This window comes from Schistocerca americana, chromosome 10 (assembly GCF_021461395.2).
Source record: "Schistocerca americana isolate TAMUIC-IGC-003095 chromosome 10, iqSchAmer2.1, whole genome shotgun sequence".
Lineage (NCBI taxonomy): Eukaryota > Metazoa > Arthropoda > Insecta > Orthoptera > Acrididae > Schistocerca > Schistocerca americana.
In genome coordinates this window covers 48,841,021-48,866,715 of record NC_060128.1, presented here as the reverse complement: position 1 = coordinate 48,866,715, position 25,695 = coordinate 48,841,021, and the positions used below count along the sequence as shown (strand labels likewise).

At 44.2% G+C, this 25,695-nt stretch overlaps 1 protein-coding gene across 2 annotated transcripts in view; it reads right to left on the bottom strand.

Annotated features, from left to right (window-relative positions):
- LOC124552239 (PHD finger protein 14) overlaps window positions 1-25,695 on the bottom strand; it is a 183,044-nt gene that overhangs the window by 60,917 nt on the left and 96,432 nt on the right. For both annotated transcript variants that reach the window (XM_047126521.1, XM_047126522.1), the window contains exons 9-12: window positions 20,259-20,430; window positions 13,350-13,482; window positions 10,692-10,932; window positions 4,303-4,462 (exon numbers count right to left, since the gene is read on the bottom strand). In XM_047126521.1, the coding sequence (XP_046982477.1) occupies window positions 4,303-4,462; window positions 10,692-10,932; window positions 13,350-13,482; window positions 20,259-20,430 (706 nt within the window). The remainder of the gene's footprint in view (window positions 1-4,302; window positions 4,463-10,691; window positions 10,933-13,349; window positions 13,483-20,258; window positions 20,431-25,695) is intronic.

Below are 25,695 nucleotides of genomic sequence, written 5' to 3'. Positions count from 1 at the left end.
TTTTCAGCATGTAAGTTACAATCTAATTTCTCGGCATCACAGAACTTAATTCAACTGTATCCCATTAATCTTTACTTACTTTTACTCGTATTCCCCTCATAACTATTTTTTGAGACAGTACCCATTCCTTTCAACTGATGTTTCGTGCTCTTTGCTGTCTGTGAGGTATAAATGTTACCGGCAAACCTTAAAGTTTCCACTTCTTCTCCGTGGGATTCTAATTCTGTTACACTTATTATTCGATCAATGTGCAGATTGGAAAATGTGAGTGATAGGCTACAACACCGTCTCAGTCACTTGTCAAACAGTGACTTCTGCTACAGTGTCCTAGGACACCGGCCACAGCACACGAGACGGCCATAACACGCAAATCGGGAAAAGCGATGCTCGCACAGTCCGTAGCAGACACGTGGGCTTTTTGAGTATGTCCCCAGACCACGACAAGGTACACCGAGGGACCACCAGATACTTTTCCAGGTGACATCCGGTCACGAGTTACTACAGGGCAGCACATCTCTTCCTGGAGAATAGCTAGTTAAGGAACCTAGGAACCACTGTAGACAGTTCCCGACGTCCAGAGCTGGCCGATTTGTGCACCGACCGATCGCAGTCCCTCAGTTGCACTCTCGACGACGGATCGTCGGTGACGACAGTGTAATGCCTTGAAGTAGGCTTTTGCATAGCAAAACAGCTCTTTGAGTGTTGGTCAGTTCAGTGTTTAGTTGCGGCTCCAACGAGTTATTTGGAGCCAAATTCACAGAACTGTATTTTGGTCGGAACCACAGACAAAGTGGTGTTAATTTGTAATTGTAAATCGTGACGAACCATTTTTTGGTTTCCGGAAGGACAATAAAGAAGTTATTATACTCCTACTAGAACTATCCCTCAATCCGAAAAACAGACACATTTTACAACTTCCTCCCAAGCTCTTCTACTCTTATACAGGGTGTTACAAAAAGGTACGACCAAACTTTCAGGAAACATTCCTCACACACAAATAAAGAAAAGATGTTATGTGGACATGTGTCTGGAAATGCTTACTTTCCATGTTAGAGCTCATTTTAGTTTGTTCTTCCACCTACGCTCAATGGAGCACATTATCATGATTTCATACGGGATACTCTACCTGTGCTGCTAGAACATGTGCCTTTACAAGTACGACACAACATGTGGTTCATGCACGATGGAGCTCCTGCACATTTCAGTCGAAGTGTTCGTACGCTTCTCAACAACAGATTCGGTGACCGATGGATTGGTAGAGGCGGACCAATTCCGTGGCCTCCACGCTCTCCTGACCTCAACCCTCTTGACTTTCATTTATGGGGGCATTTGAAAGCTCTTGTCTACGCAACCCCGTTACCAAATGTAGAGACTCTTCGTGCTTGTATTGTGGACGGCTGTGATACAATACGCCATTCTCCAGGGCTGCATCAGTGCATCAGCGCATCAGGGATTCCGCGCGACGGAGAGTGGATGCATGTATCCTCGCTAACGGAGGACATTTTGAACATTTCCTGTAACAAAGTGTTTGAAGTCACGCTGGTACGTTCTGTTGCTGTGTGTTTCCGTTCTATGATTAATGTGATTTGAGTAGAAGTAATAAAATGAGCTCTAACATGGAAAGTAAGCGTTTCCAGACACATGTCCACATAACATATTTTCTTTCTTTGTGTGTGAGGAATGCTTCCTGAAAGTTTGGCCGTACCTTTTTGTAACACCCTGTATGTACAGTATTGTTTCTCCACAAATTGTGGATAATCTTTCACTTCCTGTACGAATCCTCCCACTCTACAGCCACGGTGAGGTGACTGTAAAGTATTTTCGGAATGAAGAAACAGTCTAGGTTACAATGACAGCTGTCTTTGCAACCTAGACTGTTTCTTCCTACTCAGACTTTCACTCCCTGTATTTTCTCTCTGATAATTTCAGAATTCCAAACAGTGTATTGCAATCAAAATTGTCAAAACCTTTCCCTAATCTACAAGCCATATATTTTTGTTTGGCTTTTTTCAACTTATCTTTCGAGATAAATAGTGAGTCAGTATCGCTTCATGTGTTCCCACGTTTCTCGGGAACCAGACCCGATGTTCCAGCTGGTCGGCTTTTACCACACTTTCCATTTTCTGTCAATAATTTACAAAAGTACTTTGCAACTGTGACTTGTTCAATTGATGGCTCAGCAATATTCACACCTGACAGCACTTTTCTTCTTCAGAACTGGAATTATTACATTCTTCTTGAGGTCTGGGGTCATTTCACCAGTCTCGTATCACACACACCGTTGGAATACTTCTGTTGTAGCTGGCTCTCCCCAGGTTCTCAGTAATTTTGACAGAACTAAGAGTGACTTAGCTTTTTCAGTGCTCTGTCATATCTGTCTCGCAGTACTGTACCTCGCATCTCACCTCTGTGTACTCCTACTTCGTTTTCTATAATACTGCCTCGAACTTCTTTGCTTTGTACAACTCTTCTTATGTACTCGTTCCATCTTTTGGCTTTCTCTTCTTTGCTGAATACTGGCTTGCCATCTGACCTCTTCATATCCATACAGCTGCTTTTTTTCTCTGTAATTTTCGTACTGGTGGCATCTATCTTTCCCCTAGTGTCTCATACTTTTACAGCATTACGTTTGTCCTCGAGCAATTCCCGACTAGCCGTTTTGTGTTTTCTATCTTATTTTAGACACTTGTGTACCCTTTTGCCTATTTTGCAGCATTACACTATATCGTCAAAAGTATCCGGACACCTGGCTGAAAATGACTTACAAGTTTGTGGTGCCCTCCATCAGTAATGCTGGAATTCAGTACGGTGTTGGCCCACCCTTAGCCTCGATGACAGCTTTCACTCTCACAGGCATAAGTTCAATCACGTGCTGGAAGGTTTCTTCGGGAATGGCAGCCCATTCTTCACGGAGTACTGCACTGAGGAGAGGTATCGATGTCAGTCGGTGAGACCTGACAGAAAGTCAGCGTTCCAAAACATCCCAAACATGTTCTATAGGGTTCAGGTCAGGACTCTGCGCAGGGCAGTCCATTACAGGGACGTTATTGTCGCGTAACCACTCTATCGCAGGCTGTGCATTATGAACACGTGCTTGATCGTGTCTAAAGATGCAATCACCAGCCCCTAATCGATCTTCAACAGTGGGAAGTAAGAAGGTGCTTAAAACATGAATGTAGGCCTGAGCTCTGACAGTGCCACGCAGAACAACAAGGGGTGCAAGCCCCCTCCATGAAAAACACGACCACACCGTAACACCACAGCCTCCGAATTTTACTGCTGGCACTACACATGCTGGCACATGACGTTCACCGAGCATTCGCCATACCCACACCCTGCCATCGAATTGCCACACTGTGTACCGTGATTTGTCACTCCACACAACGTTTTCCCACTGTTCAATTGTCCAATGTTTACAGCCATTAAACCAAGCGAGGCGTCATTTGGCATTTACCGGCGTGATGTGTGGCTTATAGCAGCCTTTCGACCATGAAATCCAAGTTTTCTCATCTCCCGTCTGTCATAGTACTTGCAGTGGATCCTGATGCCGTTTGGAATTCCTTTGTGATGGTCTGGATAGATGTTTGCGTTTAACACACTACGGCCCTTTTCAACTGTCGGCGGTCTCTGTCAGTCAACAGACGAGGTCAGCATGTGCGCTTTCGTGCCGTACGTGTCCCTTCACATTTCCACTCGACTATCACATCGGAAACAGTGGACCTAGGGATGTTTAGGAGTGTGGAAATCTCACATACAGACATATGACACAAGTGACACCCAATCACCTCACCACATTTAAAGTCCACGAGTTCTGTGGAGTGCCCCATTCTGCTCTCTCAGGGTGTCTAATGACTACTGAGGTCGCTGATATGGAGTACCTGGCAGTAGGTGGCAGCACAATGCAGCTAATATGAAAAGCGCATGTCTTTTGGAGTGTCTGGATACTTTTTATCACATAGTGTATCTATTTGTCTTCTAATATATTCCTCTCCCCTGCTTCAGTCAAAAATTATCAATGCTTCCTCCGAAACTCACACAAACACTAGTTCGTTTGATTTTCCCAGGTAGCATGTCCTCAATTTTCTACCTTTCAGCAACTGGTTCAGTTTTAATCTCCAGTTCACAAACAATAAATTGTGGTCAGAGTCCACATCTGCCCCCGGAACAAAATATGGTTCGGAAGTGACCGCCTTACCGTTATACATATTTTTCCGACTCCGGTCTCGAGTGCCCAGTGAAACCCCTACCGGAGTGCCGCACTGACCTCGCGCACGCGGTACGTTCACTTTTACGAGTACTTACCAGCCCATGAGTTTGGTCTTCTTGGGCATGCGGGTGAGGGGCGGGTTGAGGCAGCCCAGGTGGTAGAACAGGTGGCACGTGTCACACTTGGCCAGCAGGTGCTGGTCCGTCGTCTGCCGGCACGTCCCACACTCGTTCAGCGGCAGGCTGCCGCTGCCCTCTGGACCGACAACGACACTTACATCAGACTATAGACAATACGAGTCATTTTTATTTATGTTACAAGTATCACAACTATGATACACTGTATATTTTTGAACGAAAGATTGAGAGAGAGCCTCGTGCGTTGTTTTGTATCGGTGACGTACTGTACAGTACGTGGAAAGCTTTTCTCGGGTATGATCTGTCGACGTGCGATTTGGCCTCGGGACCGGTGCATCCGTTCTCTCCTTGCTCGCCACCCCACTTCCCGTCCGACGTTCAGCTGCACGGTACTGTCGAGGAAGCGCCGCTCGCTTTCGGATGTCGACACCGTGCTCGGAATTACGGTGCAGTAAGTTTTTTTTGGGGGTGGGGGGACATCGAGCCACTGCACAACACTCGACACTGTCTGCACTGCCCTCCTACCGTTCGGTACCTGGCCATAAACTGGCATAATTCGGGGTCATTTTAAATGGCATTAAAAATACAAGAATGTGATAGGAACACTGTTGTGTCTAGGCAAGACAGCCTAGACACAATGGGAGGAAGCCGAAAGGCACGCGCTTAAACTCACGCAGGCTGGCGTGAGGTCTGAAACAGGATACGTAATGAATGCTATAAAGAAAAGTACGTAGCTTCTGGAATACTTTAATCCACATTTGTAGAACATCGCTCTTGATGATACATGCTTCACACTATTAATTATTAAAGCTATGGCGTCTTGCTAGGTCATAGCAAATGTAGCTGAAGGCTATGCTAACTATCGTCTCGGGAAATGAGAGCGTATTTGTCAGTCCTTGCAAAGTCGGCTGTACAACTGGGGCGAGTGCCAGTACGTCTCTCTAGACCTGCCGTGTGGTGGCGCTCGGTCTGCAATTACTGACAGTGGCGACACGCGGGTCCGGCGTATACTAATGGACTGCGGCCGATTTAAATGCTACCACCCAGCAAGTGTGGTGTCTGGCGGTGACGCCACAAACACGATTATTGTCCACTTAAAAGATAAAAAAATGTGTGTTACAGGAATAGTATTTTATTTTAGTACACACAATTCAATAAAACACGAGAGAATCGACAAGAAAAATACTAGAATTCTATAGGAACTCTCTGTTGAGCAGTATAGCTATTATATTGTCTGATTTACGAGAGTACAGGAATGTTGAAAACTGGATATCTGAAGGGTGAATCTTTTCTACAGATTACGCACAACCGGTTTCGGTGTGGAAAAGTCGGGGGCACGACGTCACTGTCCGTCTACTCTCATTCCTGTAGCTTGCCTCTTTTCCTCCCTCCCACACCCCTCGGGCCTCTCTCTCTAATCCCCTCTCCCTTCCTGAGCAGTCTTTGGAGCAGCGAGTCTGATTGAGCTCACTTGCAGTAGATCACACATATGCAACAAAATACTGACAAAACTGTAAATTTCATATAGCAGATCATCTCTGTGTGCAACTTACGTCCGACTTCTTTGGTACATTGTCTTTACATTTCATTATCACATATCAATTCACTTCTCAAACTGTATGTAGTCGAGGAAACGAGTAAAATAATCAAACTCTTCACTCGTAAAAACAATTAAATAATACATAAATTTGAATCTGTCCCCAATTCTTCAGACGACATCTGCATTTTTGGCAGATTGCCTCATTATGACCGACGTCGGCCAAATTTGTCAGAATTATGTGCTAACCTTAGTGCTACAATTGGTGACTGCATATTTATCCCACTGTCCAAATAGCTCGAGTATGCTGGAATCGGCACTCCTAAAATGGAAACAAAGTCGTGAACACTGTTTGCAATGCAAAAACAGGGAATAAGCTACTCGCTTTAAAGTCTTCTGAAATACAGTGAATACAAAGATTTTCTGTCTGTACCTTCCATTTTCAGTCCCGGTCTGTACAAACTGTCTGAGGTCACCTAATCTGCCAGCACACTATACACCGTTTGACCTTTTTTTACAAACCTGAGAATGAACTGCAGATGAGTACCTTTGTAGCTCTTAAAGCACTACTACGATGAGATAGCCAGCCCTGTGGTAACAGAAAACTAGCTGCTAACATATTTCAAGACGAGATGAGAAAGTTCCAACAATACACTAAAAGACTCACAGAGGGTCCTGTCGGGATGCGACCACTGCTGGTAATGCACGAGCCTACACACAACTACGGCGTCAGGCACTGGAACTTCTCATTTGTTATTATTAATAGAAAAACTAGGTTTGCATGTCTATTATTTTATTTTGGAAACTAAGGTGAGTAATGTTGCACTACAGGTACAGAGCGCACAAAAATGTACATACATTACAAAAAGAAAAACACTGTACAAATAAGATACATCTTTTAGGATTCCCAACAGGAAGAAAACGAGTAGTGCTAGATGTGGAGAATGTGTCTGTTCATCCTGTCCGGTGCCCCAGAAAAGTGTGATAGGCACGAGCTGGCACACCTCAGAGATGCACCACACTGCCACAAATGAAACACTCCATTCCCACAAAACTGACACGACGAGTTATCGAATGCTGAAGAGTTACAAGTAGCCAAGTTTGAAATTGTCTCATTCATAGACACGTCAGATGCATTAAGCGGAGTACAATCTGTCAGACAACACGGTTAGCGAGCGTAAGCTGTTCGATACTTACCAACGACGTTTGATTTCCATCAATTCGTCTACTCCCTCGGTCTTTTGAAACTGCGTGGACAGTAGAAGGTACATGTGGATAGTGCGGTGGAAGAGATTACACTAGTCTCCCACATATTAATTTCTAGTATTTCAGGAGAGGGAGGGGGAGCACACAGACTGCTTGCACCTCACTGCATATTAAGTACACAGGTTTACTATTTCGTTCTGTTTGACAGAAACTGCTCTACAAAATCCTCATCCCCTCGATTGCCTCACACCGTGTTCAGGAAAAATTTACAGCACGAGCTTCTCCTGCTTGTTTTGAATAGTTATAGTGCGAGGCATCAGTTTAGTTATTGTTGTTGAAGTACATGGAGAGAGAGAGAGAGAGAGAGAGAGAGAGAGAGAACAGGATGGGACACAGAGGAGGATAAGCACATAGACATTACATTTTGATTTTATTGCATTCGTAAATGTTGGGCAATTAAGTAAGCCAAAAGTCAATTATATCTGCAGAACTGAGGAATAAGTCTATTTATTCACTTTCAAAGTATTCATGTTGTCTGAGTTTCATCCAATTGCAAGAAATGGAACAGAATGGTGTTGTAAAGTTCTAATTATCTGTAGTTTATTGCCTGTGGAAATTCATGCAAAGTCATTAAAGTTTGGTAAGAAGCCAGCCCCTGTCTTTACAACAGCTACGACATAGCCAGTTGAATTCAAATGCGCAATACTTCTGTGGGAGATGACCCGAGCTGAAGACGTCACGAAACTACAACTACAGAATAGAAACAACTGGGCTGAACAATTAACAGTCATCATCATAAACACATGGTGCTATACATTTTGTCAGCTTCCTGACATCACTGCTGGATCCATCTAATCCTTTAGTCCGTCTTTTCACCTTGTCGGGCCTTTTTTTCCCTTGTGTCCTTGCACCGTGCCTTCAATGGTACCTATCAGAATTCCTTTTCCTTACAATATGTGTCACAGTCACTCTACATTCTTTTCTTAATCAGGCTTATCGAGCTTCTTAGCTCCTTTTCCCTTTTCACTGCTTCACTTTATTGTCTCCATCCACAGCAATGCACATCTGACACGATTCAAATTTGTTTCTTTCTCTCTTCTTTGATGTCCAGCTTGCACGGCTGTGCACAAGAACACTCCACAAGATGCATTTAACCGACAGTTTTACTACATAATAAGTCTTTCTTTTTCTGGTAAGCTCAGTTTGCCACAGCAATTCACATTTTATTTCTTTATCTCTCATCCAGTTGCCAATTCACATGCTCCACAAATATCTGTACTGTGCAACAGGTCGAATTTGACCTGTTGTTTTCTTTCACATTCCTGCATTTATTATCGTCATCTTAAGTTTCGGGTGTGTCAATTTTCATTTGTACTCGTTGCAACGATTCGTGTTGAATGTTACTTAACTTAAGTTTCTTCTGCCTGGTCCATTGATGAATGAACGTGGAATTTTGATGTTTAAAGAAATTTTATTCACATTAATTGACATCCGAACTGCACACTCGTCATGTAAACAAAAACCAGACTTCACAAATCTCTTTGATTTCCAAACAGAGAGTCTAACAGGCTCAACAACAACAGACAACAACTAACTCACAACGTCACTGCTTTCCCTTATATAGAATTTTAACAACTGTTCACAAAATATTCCATTATCAATTTTGTATAATTTCAATGTTACAATTAAAACTTACAACATCCAAAGAAATGTAATTAGAAAGGATATTAATTACAGAGGAAAACATGAAACTAAATAACAAATGAAAATACATCGCTTGGTAATAACTTTTAAGCTGATTTTCAAGATAATGGGATTCTTTGTGTTAACTTGTTACTCAATTCTAATCATGGTAATTAGAGGTGCTGGCCACCTATGCCAAAACTTCCACAGCAATTGACTATTTTTAATTATTCCTTCAATTAGGTGATTAATCATTTAATTTACCATCTGTACGTAATTTTGTTGATGACAACAATCTCTTGATAATGATGACAATATATGTTTTTCCAGAACCTTCTATTTGCTTTTATAATGAATATCAAGTATTACTAGCAAATTGGACAGAATGATATATATATATGCAAATGGATATGTGTGTGTGTGTGTACGAGTGTATACCTGTACTTTTTTCCCCCTAAGGTAAGTCTTTCTGCTCCCGGGATTGGAATGACTCCTTACCTTCTCCCTTAAAACCCACATCCTTTCGTCTTTCCCTCTCCTTCCCTCTTTCCTGATGAAGCAACCGTTGGTTGCGAAAGCTTGAATTTTGTGTGTATGTTTGTGTGTCTATCGACCTGCCAGCGCATGATGCAGTCGATCTTTCAGGCTCAGTCCTTCCTTCTGGTCTCAGCACATCCTTCTCTATTTCTAGAGTCTCCATTACCGAGTCGTCTATATATACGATAAAGAAAGTCGGTAAAAGACAATGACCCTGTCATACTTTTCTTCCAATGTCAATCCAGTGTGTCATACATCTGATAAAATTAAAGGTGTATGAAACATGAGATGCCACCCACACTTATCAAAATAGGTCAAGCTGGACTCAACCCAGAGGTTAGCCGAAGATTGTAGTGCTTCTCTAGGCTCGGTCCTACCGGATGTAACCTGTCGTCTTCCCCAGACATCTGAACTCGCTTACCGAGACAGTTACCGTGCAACTCCAAAGTGTGGTGCAGTTTGGCATTTTTCACATTATTTTACGATTCACTGTCAGAGAGAAAAGAGGTGAGAGCCGAGAGAAAAGAAAAAGTCTAGGACTGACTGACGATCAAAACTGAGACTTTTGGATTTGTAGTCTGTCATTCGCCAACTGAGCTTACAATGTTTTAGGCCGTGTAACAGATACTACAATACTGAACTGGGTCTTGTAAGGGGTACTACTATAGTAGATGTTTGCACACTAAAACTGGCGAGGGAATACACATCACAGTACTGTCCTCGATATTTATAACTTACACAATTTTACGGTTTTCAGTCTATATTCCAACAGATTAATAAAGTAAAAACAGATTTCTGAAAACAGTAATTATTACTAAAGATAATATCTCGACAAGCAAATTTCCGTACAGCTAATACTCGACCTGCTTTGACACCTCCTGTAAAAATGCCGTTATTTTCCACTCGAGTAGCTCCTCAACGGCCTCACGTGCTGGAATGTAGTCTCTTCCAGTTCTTTCGACAAGGACGAGTCCACAACAATACCGGGAATTGAACCCGGGTTCCGCACACTTCAGTCAGACGGGCCAACCACTCAGTTACAGAAGTGGACTTATGTTCCATTCAACTCTCTACCAGTATAACTCTGACCAACTCAAAACTAACTCCAACTGACACAAACGACACACCAATTACATACGTATGCAAACGCCTGACTGAAAAACCCACACTGTCGATCCTAGGACAGGCGTCTCGGCACCGAGGAATTCGGTCCGGTAGATATGCTCGCGAATTGCACAGTTTGTGCCACATTCGAACAGCACACTTCACACTGCGTACACTCTGTCCGGTGCAGATTTTTTACGGACACGGCACTCCTCTAATTTTCCACTCGTGGAGAATACCGTCCCGATATTACACTTACCGGCCCACGACGAGCACTTACCGCGCGAGTGGTGCTGGGAGCGGTGCGGCTGTACGGCACGGGCGGCGGCGTCCGGGGGGGCGGGGCCGCGCCCGCCCTTGCCCGGGGCCGGCACCGGTGGAGGCAGTGCCCGCTTCTCCATCTCGTCCACCGAGGGCAGGCCCTTGTCGGGGCACACCAGCAGCAGGAACGAGTGATACTTGTGGATCGCCTGCTTCAGCCCCACGTTGATGCGGCTCAGCTCTGCGTTCTCCTTCACGAGCTGCACAGGTAAGTCAGTGACAGCTGGTAAGTGTGAGCAGCACAACATCCTGCCACTCACCGTGGCGACTTAACTCACTGGAAACACACATACACAAGGTAGTGATGTGGTGCCAACTGGCGCTGAACAACACTGTGTGTTAGTGTTAGGTCATCCATGTGAGTACTAATAAAAGATATAAAATTTAAAAAAAAACAATGTTTTTGTTGTTGTGGTCTTCAGTTCTGAGGCTGGTTTGATGCAGCTCTCCATGCTACTCTATCCTGTGCAAGCTTCTTCAGCTCCCAGTACCTACTACAGCCTATATCCTTCTGAATCTGCTTAGTGTATTCATCTCTTTGTCTCCCTGTTCGATTTTTACCCTCCACACTGCCCTCCAATACTAAATTGGTGATCCCTCCATGTCTCAGAACATGTCCTACCAACCGATCCCTTCTTCTAGTCAAGTTGTGCCACAAACTCCTCTTCTCCTCAATTATATTCAATACCTCCTCATTAGTTATGTGATCTACCCATCTAATCTTCAGCATTCTTCTGTAGCACCACATTTCAAAAGCTTCTATTCTCTTCTTGTCCAAACTATTTATCGTCCCCGTTTCACTTCCATACACGGCTACACTCCATACAAATACTTTCAGAAACGACTTCCTGACACTTAAAATCTATACTCGATGTTAACAAATTTCTTTTCTTCAGAAACGCTTTCCTTTCCATTGCCAGTCTACATTTTATATCCTCTCTACTTCGACCATCATCAGTTATTTTGCTCCCCAAATAGCAAAACTCCTTTACTACTTCAAGTGTCTCATTTCCTAATCTAATACCCTCAACATCACCCGACTTAATTCGACAACATTCCATTATCCTCGTTTTGCTTTTGTTGGTGTTCATCTTATATCCTCCCTTCAAGACACCGTCCATTCCGTTCAACTGCTCTTCCAAGTCCTTTGCTGTCTCTGACAGAATTACAATGTCACCAGCGAATCTCAAAGTTTTTATTTCTTCTCCATGGATTTTAATACCTACTCCGAACTTTTCTTTTGTTTCCTTTACTGCTTGCTCAATATACAGATTGAATAACATCGGGGAGAGGTTACAACCCTGTCTCACTCCCTTCCAAACCACTGCTTCCCTTTCATATCCCTCGACGCTTATAACTGCCATCTGGAATCTGTACAAATTGTAAATAGCCTTTCGCTCCCGGTTTTTTTACGCCTACCACCTTCAGAATTTGAAAGAGAGTATTCCAGTCAACATTGGCAAAAGCTTTCTCCAAGTCTACAAATGCCTGAAACGTAGGTTTGCCTTTCCTTAATCTATTTTTTAAGATAAGTCGTAGGGTCAGTATTTCCTCATGTGTTCCAACATTCCTACAGAATCCAAACTGATCTTCCATGAGGTCGGCTTCTACCACTTTTTCCATTCGTCTGTAAAGAATTCGTGTTAGTATTTTGCAGCTGTAACTTATTAAACTGATAGTTCGGTAATTTTCACATCTGTCAACACCTGCTTTCTTTGGGATTGGAATTATTATATTCTTCTTGAAGTCTGAGGGTATTTCGCCTGTCTCATACATCTTGCTCACCAGATGGTAGAGTTTTGTCAGGACTGGCTCTCCCAAGGCTGTCAGTAGTTCTAATGGGGTGTTGTCTACTCCCGGGGCCTTGTTTCGACTCAGGTCTTTCAGTGCTCTGTCAAACTCTTCACGCAGTATCATATCTCCCATTTCATCTTCATCTACATTCTCTTCCATTTCCATAATATTGTCCTCAAGTACATCGCCCCTGTATAGACCCTCTGTATACTCCTTCCACCTTTCTGCTTTCCCTTCTTTGCTTTGAACTGGGTTTCCATCCGAGCTCTTGATATTCATACAAGTCGTTCTCTTTTCTCCAAAGGTGTCTTTAGTTTTCCTGTAGGCAGTATCTATCTTACCTCTACTGAGATAAGCCTCTACATCCTGAAACTTAACGGCTCTGAAAACTAGGAAAATGTCAAAGCTTTAACGTTACGTCTGCCTGCTGTCGTAAATATTTTGCCTCCAGAAGGGAGACACTAGGCAGCGATCCCGCCTCGTATTTATTACTTTTCTCCGACTTCGATAGTATTCGTGTTGTCGATAAGGAAGGACGTTAGAGTCTAATTACCCACAGATGAAGCACAACTGGGAATACGGAAGGGGAAAGAAATTAGCTTTGTCCTTTCCAAAACAGTCATCCGTGCACTCGTGGAGTGATTTGGGTAAATCACTAAAACCTAAATATGGATGGCCGAACAGAGATTCAAACTGTCACCCTCTCGAATGTTGCTCACCACCGTGCCACGTCGCCCAGTCGTGCCGCACAGAACTCGTCCAGTTAATTCTGGGGACGAACAGAGTCGGTCAAAAGAGGACGACATACAGAAGCGGCACGCACCTTGTCATACTTGTGGCGCCAGTCCTGCTGCTCCGCCTGCAGCTCCTTGTTCAGGTCCAGCAGCTCCTCCAGGCGGTGCTTCATCGATGTCAGCCTCACGTTGCGGTCCAGGTAGTAGCCGATGAACTCCACACTGTAACACGGAGAAAGCAGAATGCGATACGAGGTCGTGCCTTGCCGTACCCTACTACTAATTGGGAGCCCTGTAGCTTCTTTCCAATGCAACACTGCCAATGTACTATAATCCTCACTCCCTTGCATTGACAATTTAACACAGAAATTGCATCGATATTCAATACTAAAGGACCCATGCTGACACCAACAAGAATGAGTAACGCTCCTACAGCCAAAGTATAGAACACCACATGCCAGTCCGTAGCTTCTTTCCGATGCACCAGTGCCAGTTTACTGTATTCCCCACATCCTCACATTGACGATTTAACACAGAAAGTGCGTCGATATTCAATAGTAATGGACCATTCCGACTTCTCAAAGGGCGAGTAACTCGCTTACACTGAACGTATGGTACCCTACCTGCGAGACCTGTAGATTCTTTCGGATGCACCACTGCCAGTTTACTGTAACCCTCACAACATTACACTGACAACTTAAAACTGAAATTTCGTCGCCATTCAATAGTAAGACACCCATGTAGACATCTCCAATAGCAAAAAACGCGTCTACAGTCAACGAATTCAACACTACCTGTGTATCCTGTAGCTTCTCTTTGATGCACCAGTGCCAGTTTACTGTAACTCTCACACCGTTACACTGACGGTTTAACACATAAACTGCGTCGCTATTCACTAGTACAGGACCTATGCTGACATCACCAAAGGCGAGTAACGCGCCTACAGACAACGTATAGAACACTACCTCGGTGACTTGTGGCTTTTTCTAATGCACCATTACTTGCTCCCTGTAACCCTCACAACATTACATTGATTATTTAACATGGGTATTGTGTCGATATTCAATAGTAAATGACCCATGCCGTCTTCTCCAAGGGCGAGCAAACTGCCTACAGTCAACGTATGGAACACTGCATTGTGTGGTGTCACAAGGCTTAGGGCTGTCCCACCCCTCATCAAATCGACCGAGACTTATACAAATAATTGTAAGAACAGTTATTATTATTATGTTCTTTAAGTTTGTTTTTGGGTTTCAGAAATACTGTGGGAAGAAAGTTTATTTATGTTGCAGATAACGTGGAAGACGTTGCCCGACGATCACCACGAAAGTTCGACGTAGCGCCAAGTGGGCAAGGAATAAAACGAATGCTGCAAACTACCGCGAGCCACGGAAGAGCCCGGGCCGCGAGGGCGTCGAGCTTCCTAGGTCGATGTCGGACGACGTCAGAGGAAGAGATATTCTGCTTTCTCATTGTAAACAGATCGATCGAGTCTCAAAAGGCTTGTGTAAAAAGTATAGGCGGGTGACGCATTAGGAGGGACCCGATGCCTGGAATACTTCCACAGTTATTAAAAAGTTGTTAAATGCAAAACCAATAGTTTCATCATTTATATAAGTAAAAAGTAGTAAAGATAAAGGAAAGGAAGAGTTGCGGCGTCAGAACGCAAAGTGACACGTCGCTCAGCAACGAAGGAGGACATAAACAGCGGGCGTTATGTGGTGAAAACAAATCAACTGATAAAATAGTAAGTCTGTAATAAGCATAAAGCCACATAACACTGCACCGTCTGCACGTTCCTTTTAGCGCACTACCGGACCCTGCCAATTCGCGTGCACTGCCCTAACGCACTACCCCGCCCGGTCGACAGGTTTTGCACGGGACCGGACGCAAGTCTATGCCCGCACACAGAGGTGCGTACGGTGCTACGCGGATCGTGCCGACGGGAGCTTTACTCGCGCGTACTCCCGTCGAGTGGACGGAGAGTCTGCCCGTGTGTACTCGACTGCTCCTGCGGCACACCGACAGTGGTTCTACATCTACATCTACATTGATACTCCGCAAGCCACCCAACGGTGTGTGGCGGAGGGCACTTTACGTGCCACTGTCATTACCTCCCTTTCCTGTTCCAGTCGCGTATGGTTCGCGGGAAGAACGACTGTCTGAAAGTCTTCGTGCACGCTCTAATCTCTCTAATTTTACATTCGTGATCTCCTCAGGAGGTATAAGTAGGGGGAAGCAATATATTCGATACCTCATCCAGAAACGCACCCTCTCGAAACCTGGCGAGCAAGCTACACCGCGATGCAGAGCGCCTCTCTTGCAGAGTCTGCCACTTGAGTTTATTAAACATCTCCGTAACGCTATCACGGTTACCAAATAACCCGGTGACGAAACGCGCCGCTCTTCTTTGGATCTTCTCTATCTCCTCCGTCAACCCGACCTGGTACGGATCCCACACTGATGAGCAATACTCAAGTATAGGTCGAACGAGTGTCTTGTAAGCCACCTCCCTCGTTGATGGACCACATTTTCTAAGCACTCTCCCAATGAATCTCAACCTGGTACCCGCCTTACCAACAATTAATTTTATATGATCATTCCACTTCAAATCGTTCCGTACGCATACTCCCAGATATTTTACAGAAGTAACTGCTACCAGTGTTTGTTCCGCTATCATATAATCATACAATAAAGGATCCTTCTTTCTATGTATTCGCAATACATTACATTTGTCTATGTTAAGGGTCAGTTGCCACTCCCTGCACCAAGTGCATATCCGCTGCAGATCTTCCTGTATTTCGCTACAATTTTCTAATGCAGCAACTTCTCTGTATACTACAGCATCATCTGCGAAAAGCCGCATGGAACTTCCAACACTATCTACTAAGTCATTTATATATATTGTGAAAAGCAATGGTCCCATAACACTCCCCTGTGGCACGCCAGAGGTTACTTTAACGTCTGTAGACGTCTCTCCATTGATAACAACATGCTGTGTTCTGTTTGCTAAAAACTCTTCAATCCAGCCACACAGCTGGTCTGATATTCCGTAGGCTCTTACTTTGTTTATCAGGCGACAGTGCGGAACTGTATCGAACGCCTTCCGGAAGTCAAGAAAAATAGCATCTACCTGGGAGCCTGTATCTAATATTTTCTGGGTCTCATGAACAAATAAGGCGAGTTGGGTCTCACACGATCGCTGTTTCCGGAATCCATGTTGATTCCTACATAGTAGATTCTGGGTTTCCAGAAATGACATGATACGCGAGCAAAAAATATGTTCTAAAATTCTACAAGAGATCGACGTAAGAGATATAGGTCTATAGTTTTGCGCATCTGCTCGACGACCCTTCTTGAAGACTGGGACTATCTGTGCTCTTTTCCAATCATTTGGAACCCTCCGTTCCTCTAGAGACTTGCGATACACGGCTGTTAGAAGGGGGGCAAGTTCTTTCGCGTACTCTGTGTAGAATCGAATTGGTATCCCGTCAGGTCCAGTGGACTTTCCTCTATTGAGTGATTCCAGTTGCTTTTGTATTCCTTGGACACTTATTTCGATGTCAGCCATTTTTTCGTTTGTGCGAGGATTTAGAGAAGGAACTGCAGTGCGGTCTTCCTCTGTGAAACAGCTTTGGAAAAAGGTGTTTAGTATTTCAGCTTTACGCGTGTCATCCTCTGTTTCAATGCCATCATCATCCCGTAGTGTCTGGATATGCTGTTTCGAGCCACTTACTGATTTAACGTAAGACCAGAACTTCCTAGGATTATCTGTCAAGTTGGTACATAGAATTTTACTTTCGAATTCAATGAACGCTTCACGCATAGCCCTCCTTACGCTAACTTTGACATCGTTTAGCTTCTGTTTGTCTGAGAGGTTTTGGCTGCGTTTAAACTTGGAGTGGAGCTCTCTTTGCTTTCGCAGTAGTTTCCTAACTTTGTTGTTGTACCACGGTGGGTTTTTCCCGTCCCTCACAGTTTTACTCGGCACGTACCTGTCTAAAACGCATTTTACGATTGCCTTGAACTTTTTCCATAAACACTCAACATTGTCAGTGTCGGAACAGAAATTTTCGTTTTGGTCTGTTAGGTAGTCTGAAATCTGCCTTCTATTACTCTTGCTAAACAGATAAACCCTCCTCCCTTTTTTTATATTCCTATTAACTTCCATATTCAGGGATGCTGCAACGGCCTTATGATCACTGATTCCCTGTTCTGTACATACAGAGTCGAAAAGTTCGGGTCTGTTTGTTATCAGTAGGTCCAAGATGTTATCTCCACGAGTCGGTTCTCTGTTTAATTGCTCGAGGTAATTTTCGGATAGTGGACTCAGTATAATGTCACTCGATGCTCTGTCCCTACCACCCGTCCTAAACATCTGAGTGTCCCAGTCTATATCTGGTAAATTGAAATCTCCACCTAAGACTATAACATGCTGAGAAAATTTATGTGAAATGTATTCCAAATTTTCTCTCAGTTGTTCTGCCACTAATGCTGCTGAGTCGGGAGGTCGGTAAAAGGAGCCAATTATTAACCTAGTTCGGTTGTTTAGTGTAACCTCCACCCATAATAATTCACAGGAACTATCCACTTCTACTTCACTACAGGATAAACTACTACTAACAGCGACGAACACTCCACCACCGGTTGCATGCAATCTATCCTTTCTAAACACCGTCTGTACCTTTGTAAAAATTTCGGCAGAATTTATCTCTGGCTTAAGCCAGCTTTCTGTACCTATAACGATTTCAGCTTCGGTGCTTTCTATCAGCGCTTTCCCGGAGGAAAGGAGCGGAACATGGCAACTACTCGGAATGAAACGGACGGTCGAGTGTTCTAACTGAACAGTGCGAACTGGAGCAGTGTCGCTTTGACAGTGGAAGTGAAAATTACTACAACGAGAACAAATGTGACACGGCACGAACGAAACTTGCCGCCCAGGGAAAGACCGTAGGTCACAGCTGACAGTAGAGAAAATTAAAAAGAAAGTAAAAACTCTGCCTCGCAGTACTGCTGAGAAATCCCCACTGTCGAGACATCGAATAAAAGCGGTGATGACAGAGAGGATGTTTACGTACTGAAAGTACAGTTTTTTTGACACATTTCGATTTACCATCGGCACGGAATCTTAAGAGCAGCCGATAACTTCTTGGAGGAAGTAATTTCTTTTTTAAATCACAGTGTCCTGCTTTCTTTATTTCTGTTGCACGAGGTCTAGTAGGAATCGATAATTATTCTCACTCGTCTTCAATTTCAAAAGGAGTAATTGCTCTGTAAAATATCTAATTTTTGTAGAAATTTCACACTTTCCTGTCCTCTCGTCTACCTGTCCGTGTCCTGTACACCCGTGAGGACTTTTTCATTTTTTTGTATTCTTCACTGTCCAGCTATGTAATACAGCAGACAGAGAGAAAGCAAGAGCTGCGAATTTCGTGTCAGCAGTCGAGATCTCTGTGTACGCAATACTGAAGTGCGCTTTGTGGCGCAACTATCTGCACTGCAATTTTTTACGTCAGCTTCCGTGCACGCGATAAGCAACTTGTGAATGGACACTGAGCACAAATGAAGATTGTATCACACAGCAATCTACGTATATAAACAGCTTCAGCCAGTAGAGATACCACGGTAAAATCAGTCAAGCCCAGAGAGGGGGTGGGGGGAGGGTGTTAGTGCAACAAGCTGTCTGTGCTCCTGTGTGGGACGGGCAGCATTTATTTGACGTGTACAGGACTTAGGTAACACAAAATAGTAAAAGAACACAACAAATAAGTATACAATACAGTAAATAATAAAAATAACAAATTTCTGCAAGACGCTACTGATTTTCAAATAGGTGGACATTAAGAATTCCAATGTCTTGATGGCCTTGTCACTTGCTGCTTATAGGTCTTCTGTAGTACAAGGATCAGCCAGGTTACTGCAGACCAGGAGATACTGTGGGTTCTGCAGGTCACCATACTCGCAGAACTCTTCTTCGTTTGTGAGCCCCACTATCTGAGGCTCGCCTCGCACCGTAACACACCTGTCGTCAATCGGTACGGTGCCCTCTGTGACACGTACGACAGATGCAATTCCACAGCGGTTAACAATTAAGAGTACCGTTCCGCACTCGGTATACACTTCCGGGCTGATCTGTTGACTGCAGTCACGAGCATTAAATTTTGTTAACAAAGAAAGAGTCCCAAACTGTGTGTGTGTAAGTAATTATAATAGCGTCTATATCTACATATGTACCCCAATATCTTACCAATTCAGAGGACCACAGTTGTAACGAGACCTCGTATTGTGCAGCGGTCCCTCGTTTATCCGTGTTCTGGTGTCGTGTCTAGGCCATCAGAGATAGTTTGGCCAGGACCAACACACAGGAGGTGTGGCTCCCAAGTGCAAACGACAGAAACACACAAAACAACGTTTGTGAAAGTTTTTACTTTTGTAGAAGAATAGGGGGAAAGTAGAAATTGATGATCTGCCCTCTCCTCCTTTTCTCCAACATTCAAATTTTTTCCTTTCTTTCCTCTGCTGTCACAGGTTTCATTTTCAATCGGAGTGATCGTGTGCAGCACCCGGCATTTATCCGAACGTCAGCGCTTGCCGGCTCTCGCCTTTCGTGTGCCTTTTCATTCCTGTTCTGTGAATCCCTTCACCGTAAGAGTTTGTTTATTACTATCGTCCACAGTGGGAGATGCTCCTTCTGACTGTTTGCATTAGAAGTGAAGCACACAGACACTCAGTTAGCCACACCGTCTAATTTCTGCCGACCGGTGTCCTGTGCTCAGTCGCCTACCGTTTCCCAGCACTAACCTTATCTCTGTACAGATGGCATCCCAGAGGGAGTGTTCCAGAACGCCTTTTCCATTTCTTCCAAATTTCTGCAAGAACGCGACCCGTCACTAAGTCGGCCAGCCCTCTCCGAGAGTTTCAGTGTTGTAATAGGAGCCTCCGTTCAACATTCTAGTCAGGTGTACTTACCAGCTGCAAACATATATGTGGAAACGTACCTGAAAGCTGGAGGGATGTGCCACTTCTTGCGGACGTCGACAAGTGCCGCCACCTGCGCCTCTTGCAGCTCGAGCGCTCGCGTGTCCACTCCCATCAGTTCCGCCTTCTGCAGCAACCGGCGGACCGCCGACGCACTCGTCGTCAGCAGGCGAGGCATCTTCTGCGTGGGTACTGGGGACCGAGTGTACCGAAAACTATTTAGCCTAGCACACGTATTCTTTCCTTTCCCCATTTACTATTCTCAAAATTCTATCGAAATTCGAGTGAGGGTCAGGAACGGGAGTCCGAATCTACAGAGCGAGTCGAACACCTTGCGGTGAGCTGCACTGCCGACTTTTGACGACCGACAGCCCATAGGTATAATTGGTAAAAGTGGGAACAAAGATAAGGGTTTAACGTCACACTGACGACGAGATCTTTAGAGGTGGAAAAAGAGCTCAAATTGTCGCCCGTGCACTCTTCGGAGGAACTGCCCCGACATTCACCTGACCCCGGTTAACGGAAACTGTAGAGGTTCTGATCTGTCACCTCCCGTGTCTTACTTCTGTGGGGCCACGACAGTCGTTCTCAACTTCCGAGGTCATGGGCACCACTAGGCATCGAAAGCTTCACGATCTCCGTGTCCCGTCACCGTCTTCCGGATACCACTGCCTCACAGAGGCTCAGTACGGACCTCACTCTCGACCTTTTCATGTCACAAGTGAGAATGACACCCCGTCGAGCGGCAGTTTCGAGCGGTTCCTATGTAATTTGTGGGACCGAAAGACAAGCAGTGATACAGCAATGTTCTAGGTTTACTTAATTCTCTGTGTGTACTAAAGTTTTTAAATTACACCATATAATACGATCACCTCCAAGAAATCAAACAATGGAAAATCCAGAATAGAACGTAACAATATTATGAAAAGGAAAGTTGCTACTCACCATATAGCAGAGATGTTGACTCACAGATAGGCACAATGAAAGGACTGTCACAAATATATCTTTTGGCCAGTAAGGCCTCATTGGCCACAAACTTTAATCATGACAGTCCTTTTGTTGTGCCTATCTGCGACTCAGCATCTCCGCTATATGGTGAATAGCAACTTCCCTTATCATAACACTGTTACACCTCCAAGAAATATTAGAGAGAATTGTATGCCACCATACAGAGACTTCCAAAAGTTGAATGTCAAAGTTGTATCGTGTATTCGTCTTTTCCTTAGAGTTGTTGAAATTCAGATTTTCTGTAAATTCATCAGATGTAGGGAAGGTCAAGTACATTAATCAGTTTGACTCGTAAACTCGCACCAAAACTGTAACCGATTATTCTAAAGATGTGCATAGTTACACGAATTGGACTTAGTGTACGATGAGTTACTGAGTGAGGATGCGAGACAGTATCTGAAAGAATTAAGAAAATAATTCTGAAATTCTAAGGATTGTGCTCCGAAGATGGCATATTCCGACCTCTTTCAGTCTCACGTCTCGTGCAGCATACTGATATGGGGTTATTCCTACTATGTAAGTGAAATTCTGAAAATACAAAAAAAAAAAAAAAAAAAGTAACTACAATAATGAGCAAAGCAAATCCTAAAGAACACTGCCAACTCCTCTTTATCAAGCTTGAGAAACTGACAGTAGAAACCTACACATATACAAGGCACTGCTTTATGTAGATAACAACACGAGTGAGTTCGACACCAGAGAGAATATATGCCATCGCAAGACTGGAGACGAACTCAGCTTCGGTGCACTGAGACAGAGACTTAAACATTATCGACATTTGTTTTTACAGCCACTTAAAAAGTTGAATTAAATTGGAAGAATTTTTCTGTAATTTTTTTTTTTAATTATTTGTATATCTCATGTCCAAATGTGAACCAATGTAAATGGTGAACAATAATACGGAATTGAACTATGTACAGTTTCTGACACACGACTAATAAATTATCAGAGCACGCTCGTACAATCGGTGGGTCCAACATTTTAAGCACAAGCGTGACATTATTGTTAGCTTCTGGGCACCAGCTGAACTACTCCAGGCTGAGTCACTACATCAGAGTTCTGGAGATTTCTACATTCATTGTCTATTCTCGTATGCCACGAACACTCGAGTTCTTTTACTCGACTGCTGCACCATCTCGTACAGTACCGACAAACCTCAACTGCCGTTCACAACATTCCAGTCAGAAAGACGGCACCGTTTTTAAATGCCCGTGTGGCACAAAGTTTGAGTACACGGTTGTGGGCCGCCTGTAATTGGAACAGAATATTTTGGCTGTCATTTCTGTATTCTGACCAAAATTAAGCAAATGCCTCAAAAAAACTTCTTGACCCAAACTATCAAATTTCTAAAATGTTCTAAAACTAAATGAAGTATAGAAACAAATAATTAAAACTTCTCCAAATATAGAATCTAAGTTTGTTCAGAAGGATGACAGATATGTGGTAGCTTCCTTTAGCAAATTTTTTACAGACAAATTTCATAATTCTTCTATGCAAACTCTGACATTTCCCACGCATACCTACGACAAGCAGTGACAGAGATATCGGACTCGAGGCCAAAGATATTATTCGACAAAACTAACTGTGGGTCCAGTAGCGACGATAACCGATTATACAAATGTGTGGTGTCTGTTCTTTAGCACACATCCAAAAGAACAGACACCACACACTCGTACAACTGATTCGACTCGACTTGCTACGAATCCGCCACCTTCAATGCAGACGCACAGTTACATTCTGCCTCCTGCGGGAATCTCAAAGTAGTGACCACGGAGGATACAGACGGGGACTGCAGATACGTGGCACTAGGTGGGAATGTGAGTAAGCCGGCAAGCGTACCGGGACAGTACGCGCAATTTCAATAAGTAGTGCCTAGTAAGCTGGAGATCCTGGGTTCTAATCCACGTCCACACACATTTTCACTCGTTACTGCCGATTCTGCAATTAAGTCCCGATGCAGCTGACAGCAATATTTCCTTCCCTTTCCTTTCCTTTCCCCTCTCCACCTTCAATTTATGCTAAATGATAACTGACTCGTTATTGACATTTGGTACAATCACATTCCAGGTCAAAAGTAGTGTGTACTGTTATCCTGCAGTTCAACAATTTCATTAAAAAAGAACTGTTATTTGGAAGTAACAGATCACAGTCCAAAAAATGTAAAACTAAATTAGATATGCACAATAAAAATAACCCGCATTCTACTGACCGACAGTTTATCTAGACAAAACGTGGATTCTCAAAAGATTCCCGTTTTAATAAATTCCAACACTATGCGAGAAACAGTGTCTGACGAGGGTGCCGAGCAATGTTTACCTGCAGAGCGTGCAGGTAGGCAGTCACTTTCACCTGACACTGTTGCACCATTCAGTCTGCTCCCCGTGGAAGCCTGCACCCTCTGCAATCTCAGTCTGCTCACCGGTGTCACACTTCAGTCCTCCTCTACAATTTTTACCTCTCACCCATCCCTGCCATACTGAACTGGCAATTCTTAGACTAATCGGGAAGTGTCCTGTCGACCTATTGGCAAATTAGCGAAGCTGTGCGACGAAATTCTTTTCTCCCCAATTCGATTAAGTGTGTCTCCGTCAGATATTTGAAGTACTCGTCCGATACTTGAAATTCTTCTGCAGAGCCTCATTTCGAAACCCACGGGACTCTCCTTGCCGATGTTTCATTTACGTAGCAGACTATACACGAGGAAAATCCTTTCGTAAAATATACCCTAAACACAAATTTATATTCAATGTCGACAAATTATTCTTTTTCGGAAAAGCTTTTTTTACTATTACCGGCCCACTTTGCTTCTGCCAATGTCAGATTCTTTGCTGCGCAAGCAGCTGATCTCACGAACTCCTTTTAGTCTCTCTTTTCCTAATCTGGTTACCTCAGTATTGCCCAATTTAATTCGACTATGTTTCATCACTTTTGTCAAACGACTGCCTGCCACTTCAGTATTTTGAGCATCTCTGTGACACTCCTCACGGGTCAAACAAACCTGTGACCGTCTGTGTTGTTCTTCTCCGTGTACATTCAGTATCCTCTACTAGTTCTGTTTGCTATGGGCCCGACACACTTTCAGCAGTAATCTGCACAGGTATGACGTCGGTTGGTTGACTGGGTGGTTGGGTGGAGAAGGGACCAAACTACACAGTCATCAGTCCCTCCGACCACAGATTAACTAAAACCGATAAAATTCCACATTATAAGAGGGAACTGCAATGTACATAAAATGATAAACTAATGACAGGGAAGGAAGGAAGGGCAGAAGAAGTGGTGAGCGAAAGAAAGTGACTAATGACAGGGGCGTGAAGGAAGAAGCACAGGAGACAAAGAGTGACGCTCAAGACATAACAGACCCCATAAGGAAAGGTATGGGAAGGCAGAGGACCGGGTTGCACCACCGAACCCAGTTGAAGTCAATCCAGTCAGGGCGAAGGGTGGAGCCAGAGGGCCCACTGTCCCCTCCACTCACCGATAATGTGGTGTCACTGCCAGACACCACACTTGGTAGGTGGTAGCCTTTAAATCGGCCGCGGTCCGTTAGTATAAGTCGGACCCGCGTGTCACCACTATCAGTGATTGCAGACCGAGCGCCGCCACACGGCAGGTCTGGAGACTTCCTAGCACTCGCACCAGTTGTACAGCCGACTTTGCTAGCGATGGTTCACTGACAAAATACGCTCTCATTTGCCGAGACAATTGTTAGCATAGCCTTCAGCTACGTCATTTGCTACGACCTAGCAAGGCGCCATTACCAGTTACTATTGATGCTGTAAAACATGTACCGTCAAGAGCGATGTTCACCAATTATGGATTAAAGTTAAGTATTCCAGCAGCTACGTACGTTTTTGGCTAGTCTCATTTCCTAAATCTGTTCCAGACCTCACGCCAGCCTGCGTGAGCTAAAACGCATGCCTTTCGGCTTCCTCTCATAGTGGGTTGGCTGTTTTGCCAATACACAACAGATAAGATCGAAGGTCCCTCTCTTAAATAAAGCAATAAAAACCCCCCATCAGGAATAAAACGTAAAACGAGATCCGCCACTGAGGCACCGTCAGCCGACACCAGGGGTAGCAAGTCTGGAAAGCTAAGAGTCCGTTGTAGGGTGGCTAAGTTGGGGCAGTCCAATAAGATGTGAGCCACATTCAACATCGATCCACGACGACAGAGAGCGAGGTCCTCACGACGGAGGAGATAACTGTCAGTCAAAAAAGTATGGCCGATGCGGAGCCGGCTTAGGACGTCAGAGGCCTTACGAGAGGAGGACTGCCGTGGAGTTGTAGAATCATTACTTGCCCTGAGCTCGTTCAGTGAAGAGTGATCCATTCTGCATCCCAAAGACCCAAAACTTGATGACGTAACGCCGAGCGAAGGCTTATTTCCAGAATGCCAATAGCAAGAGGTGGCCCGGTAGTAGCTAATTTAGCCAGTCGATCGGCAAGTTCA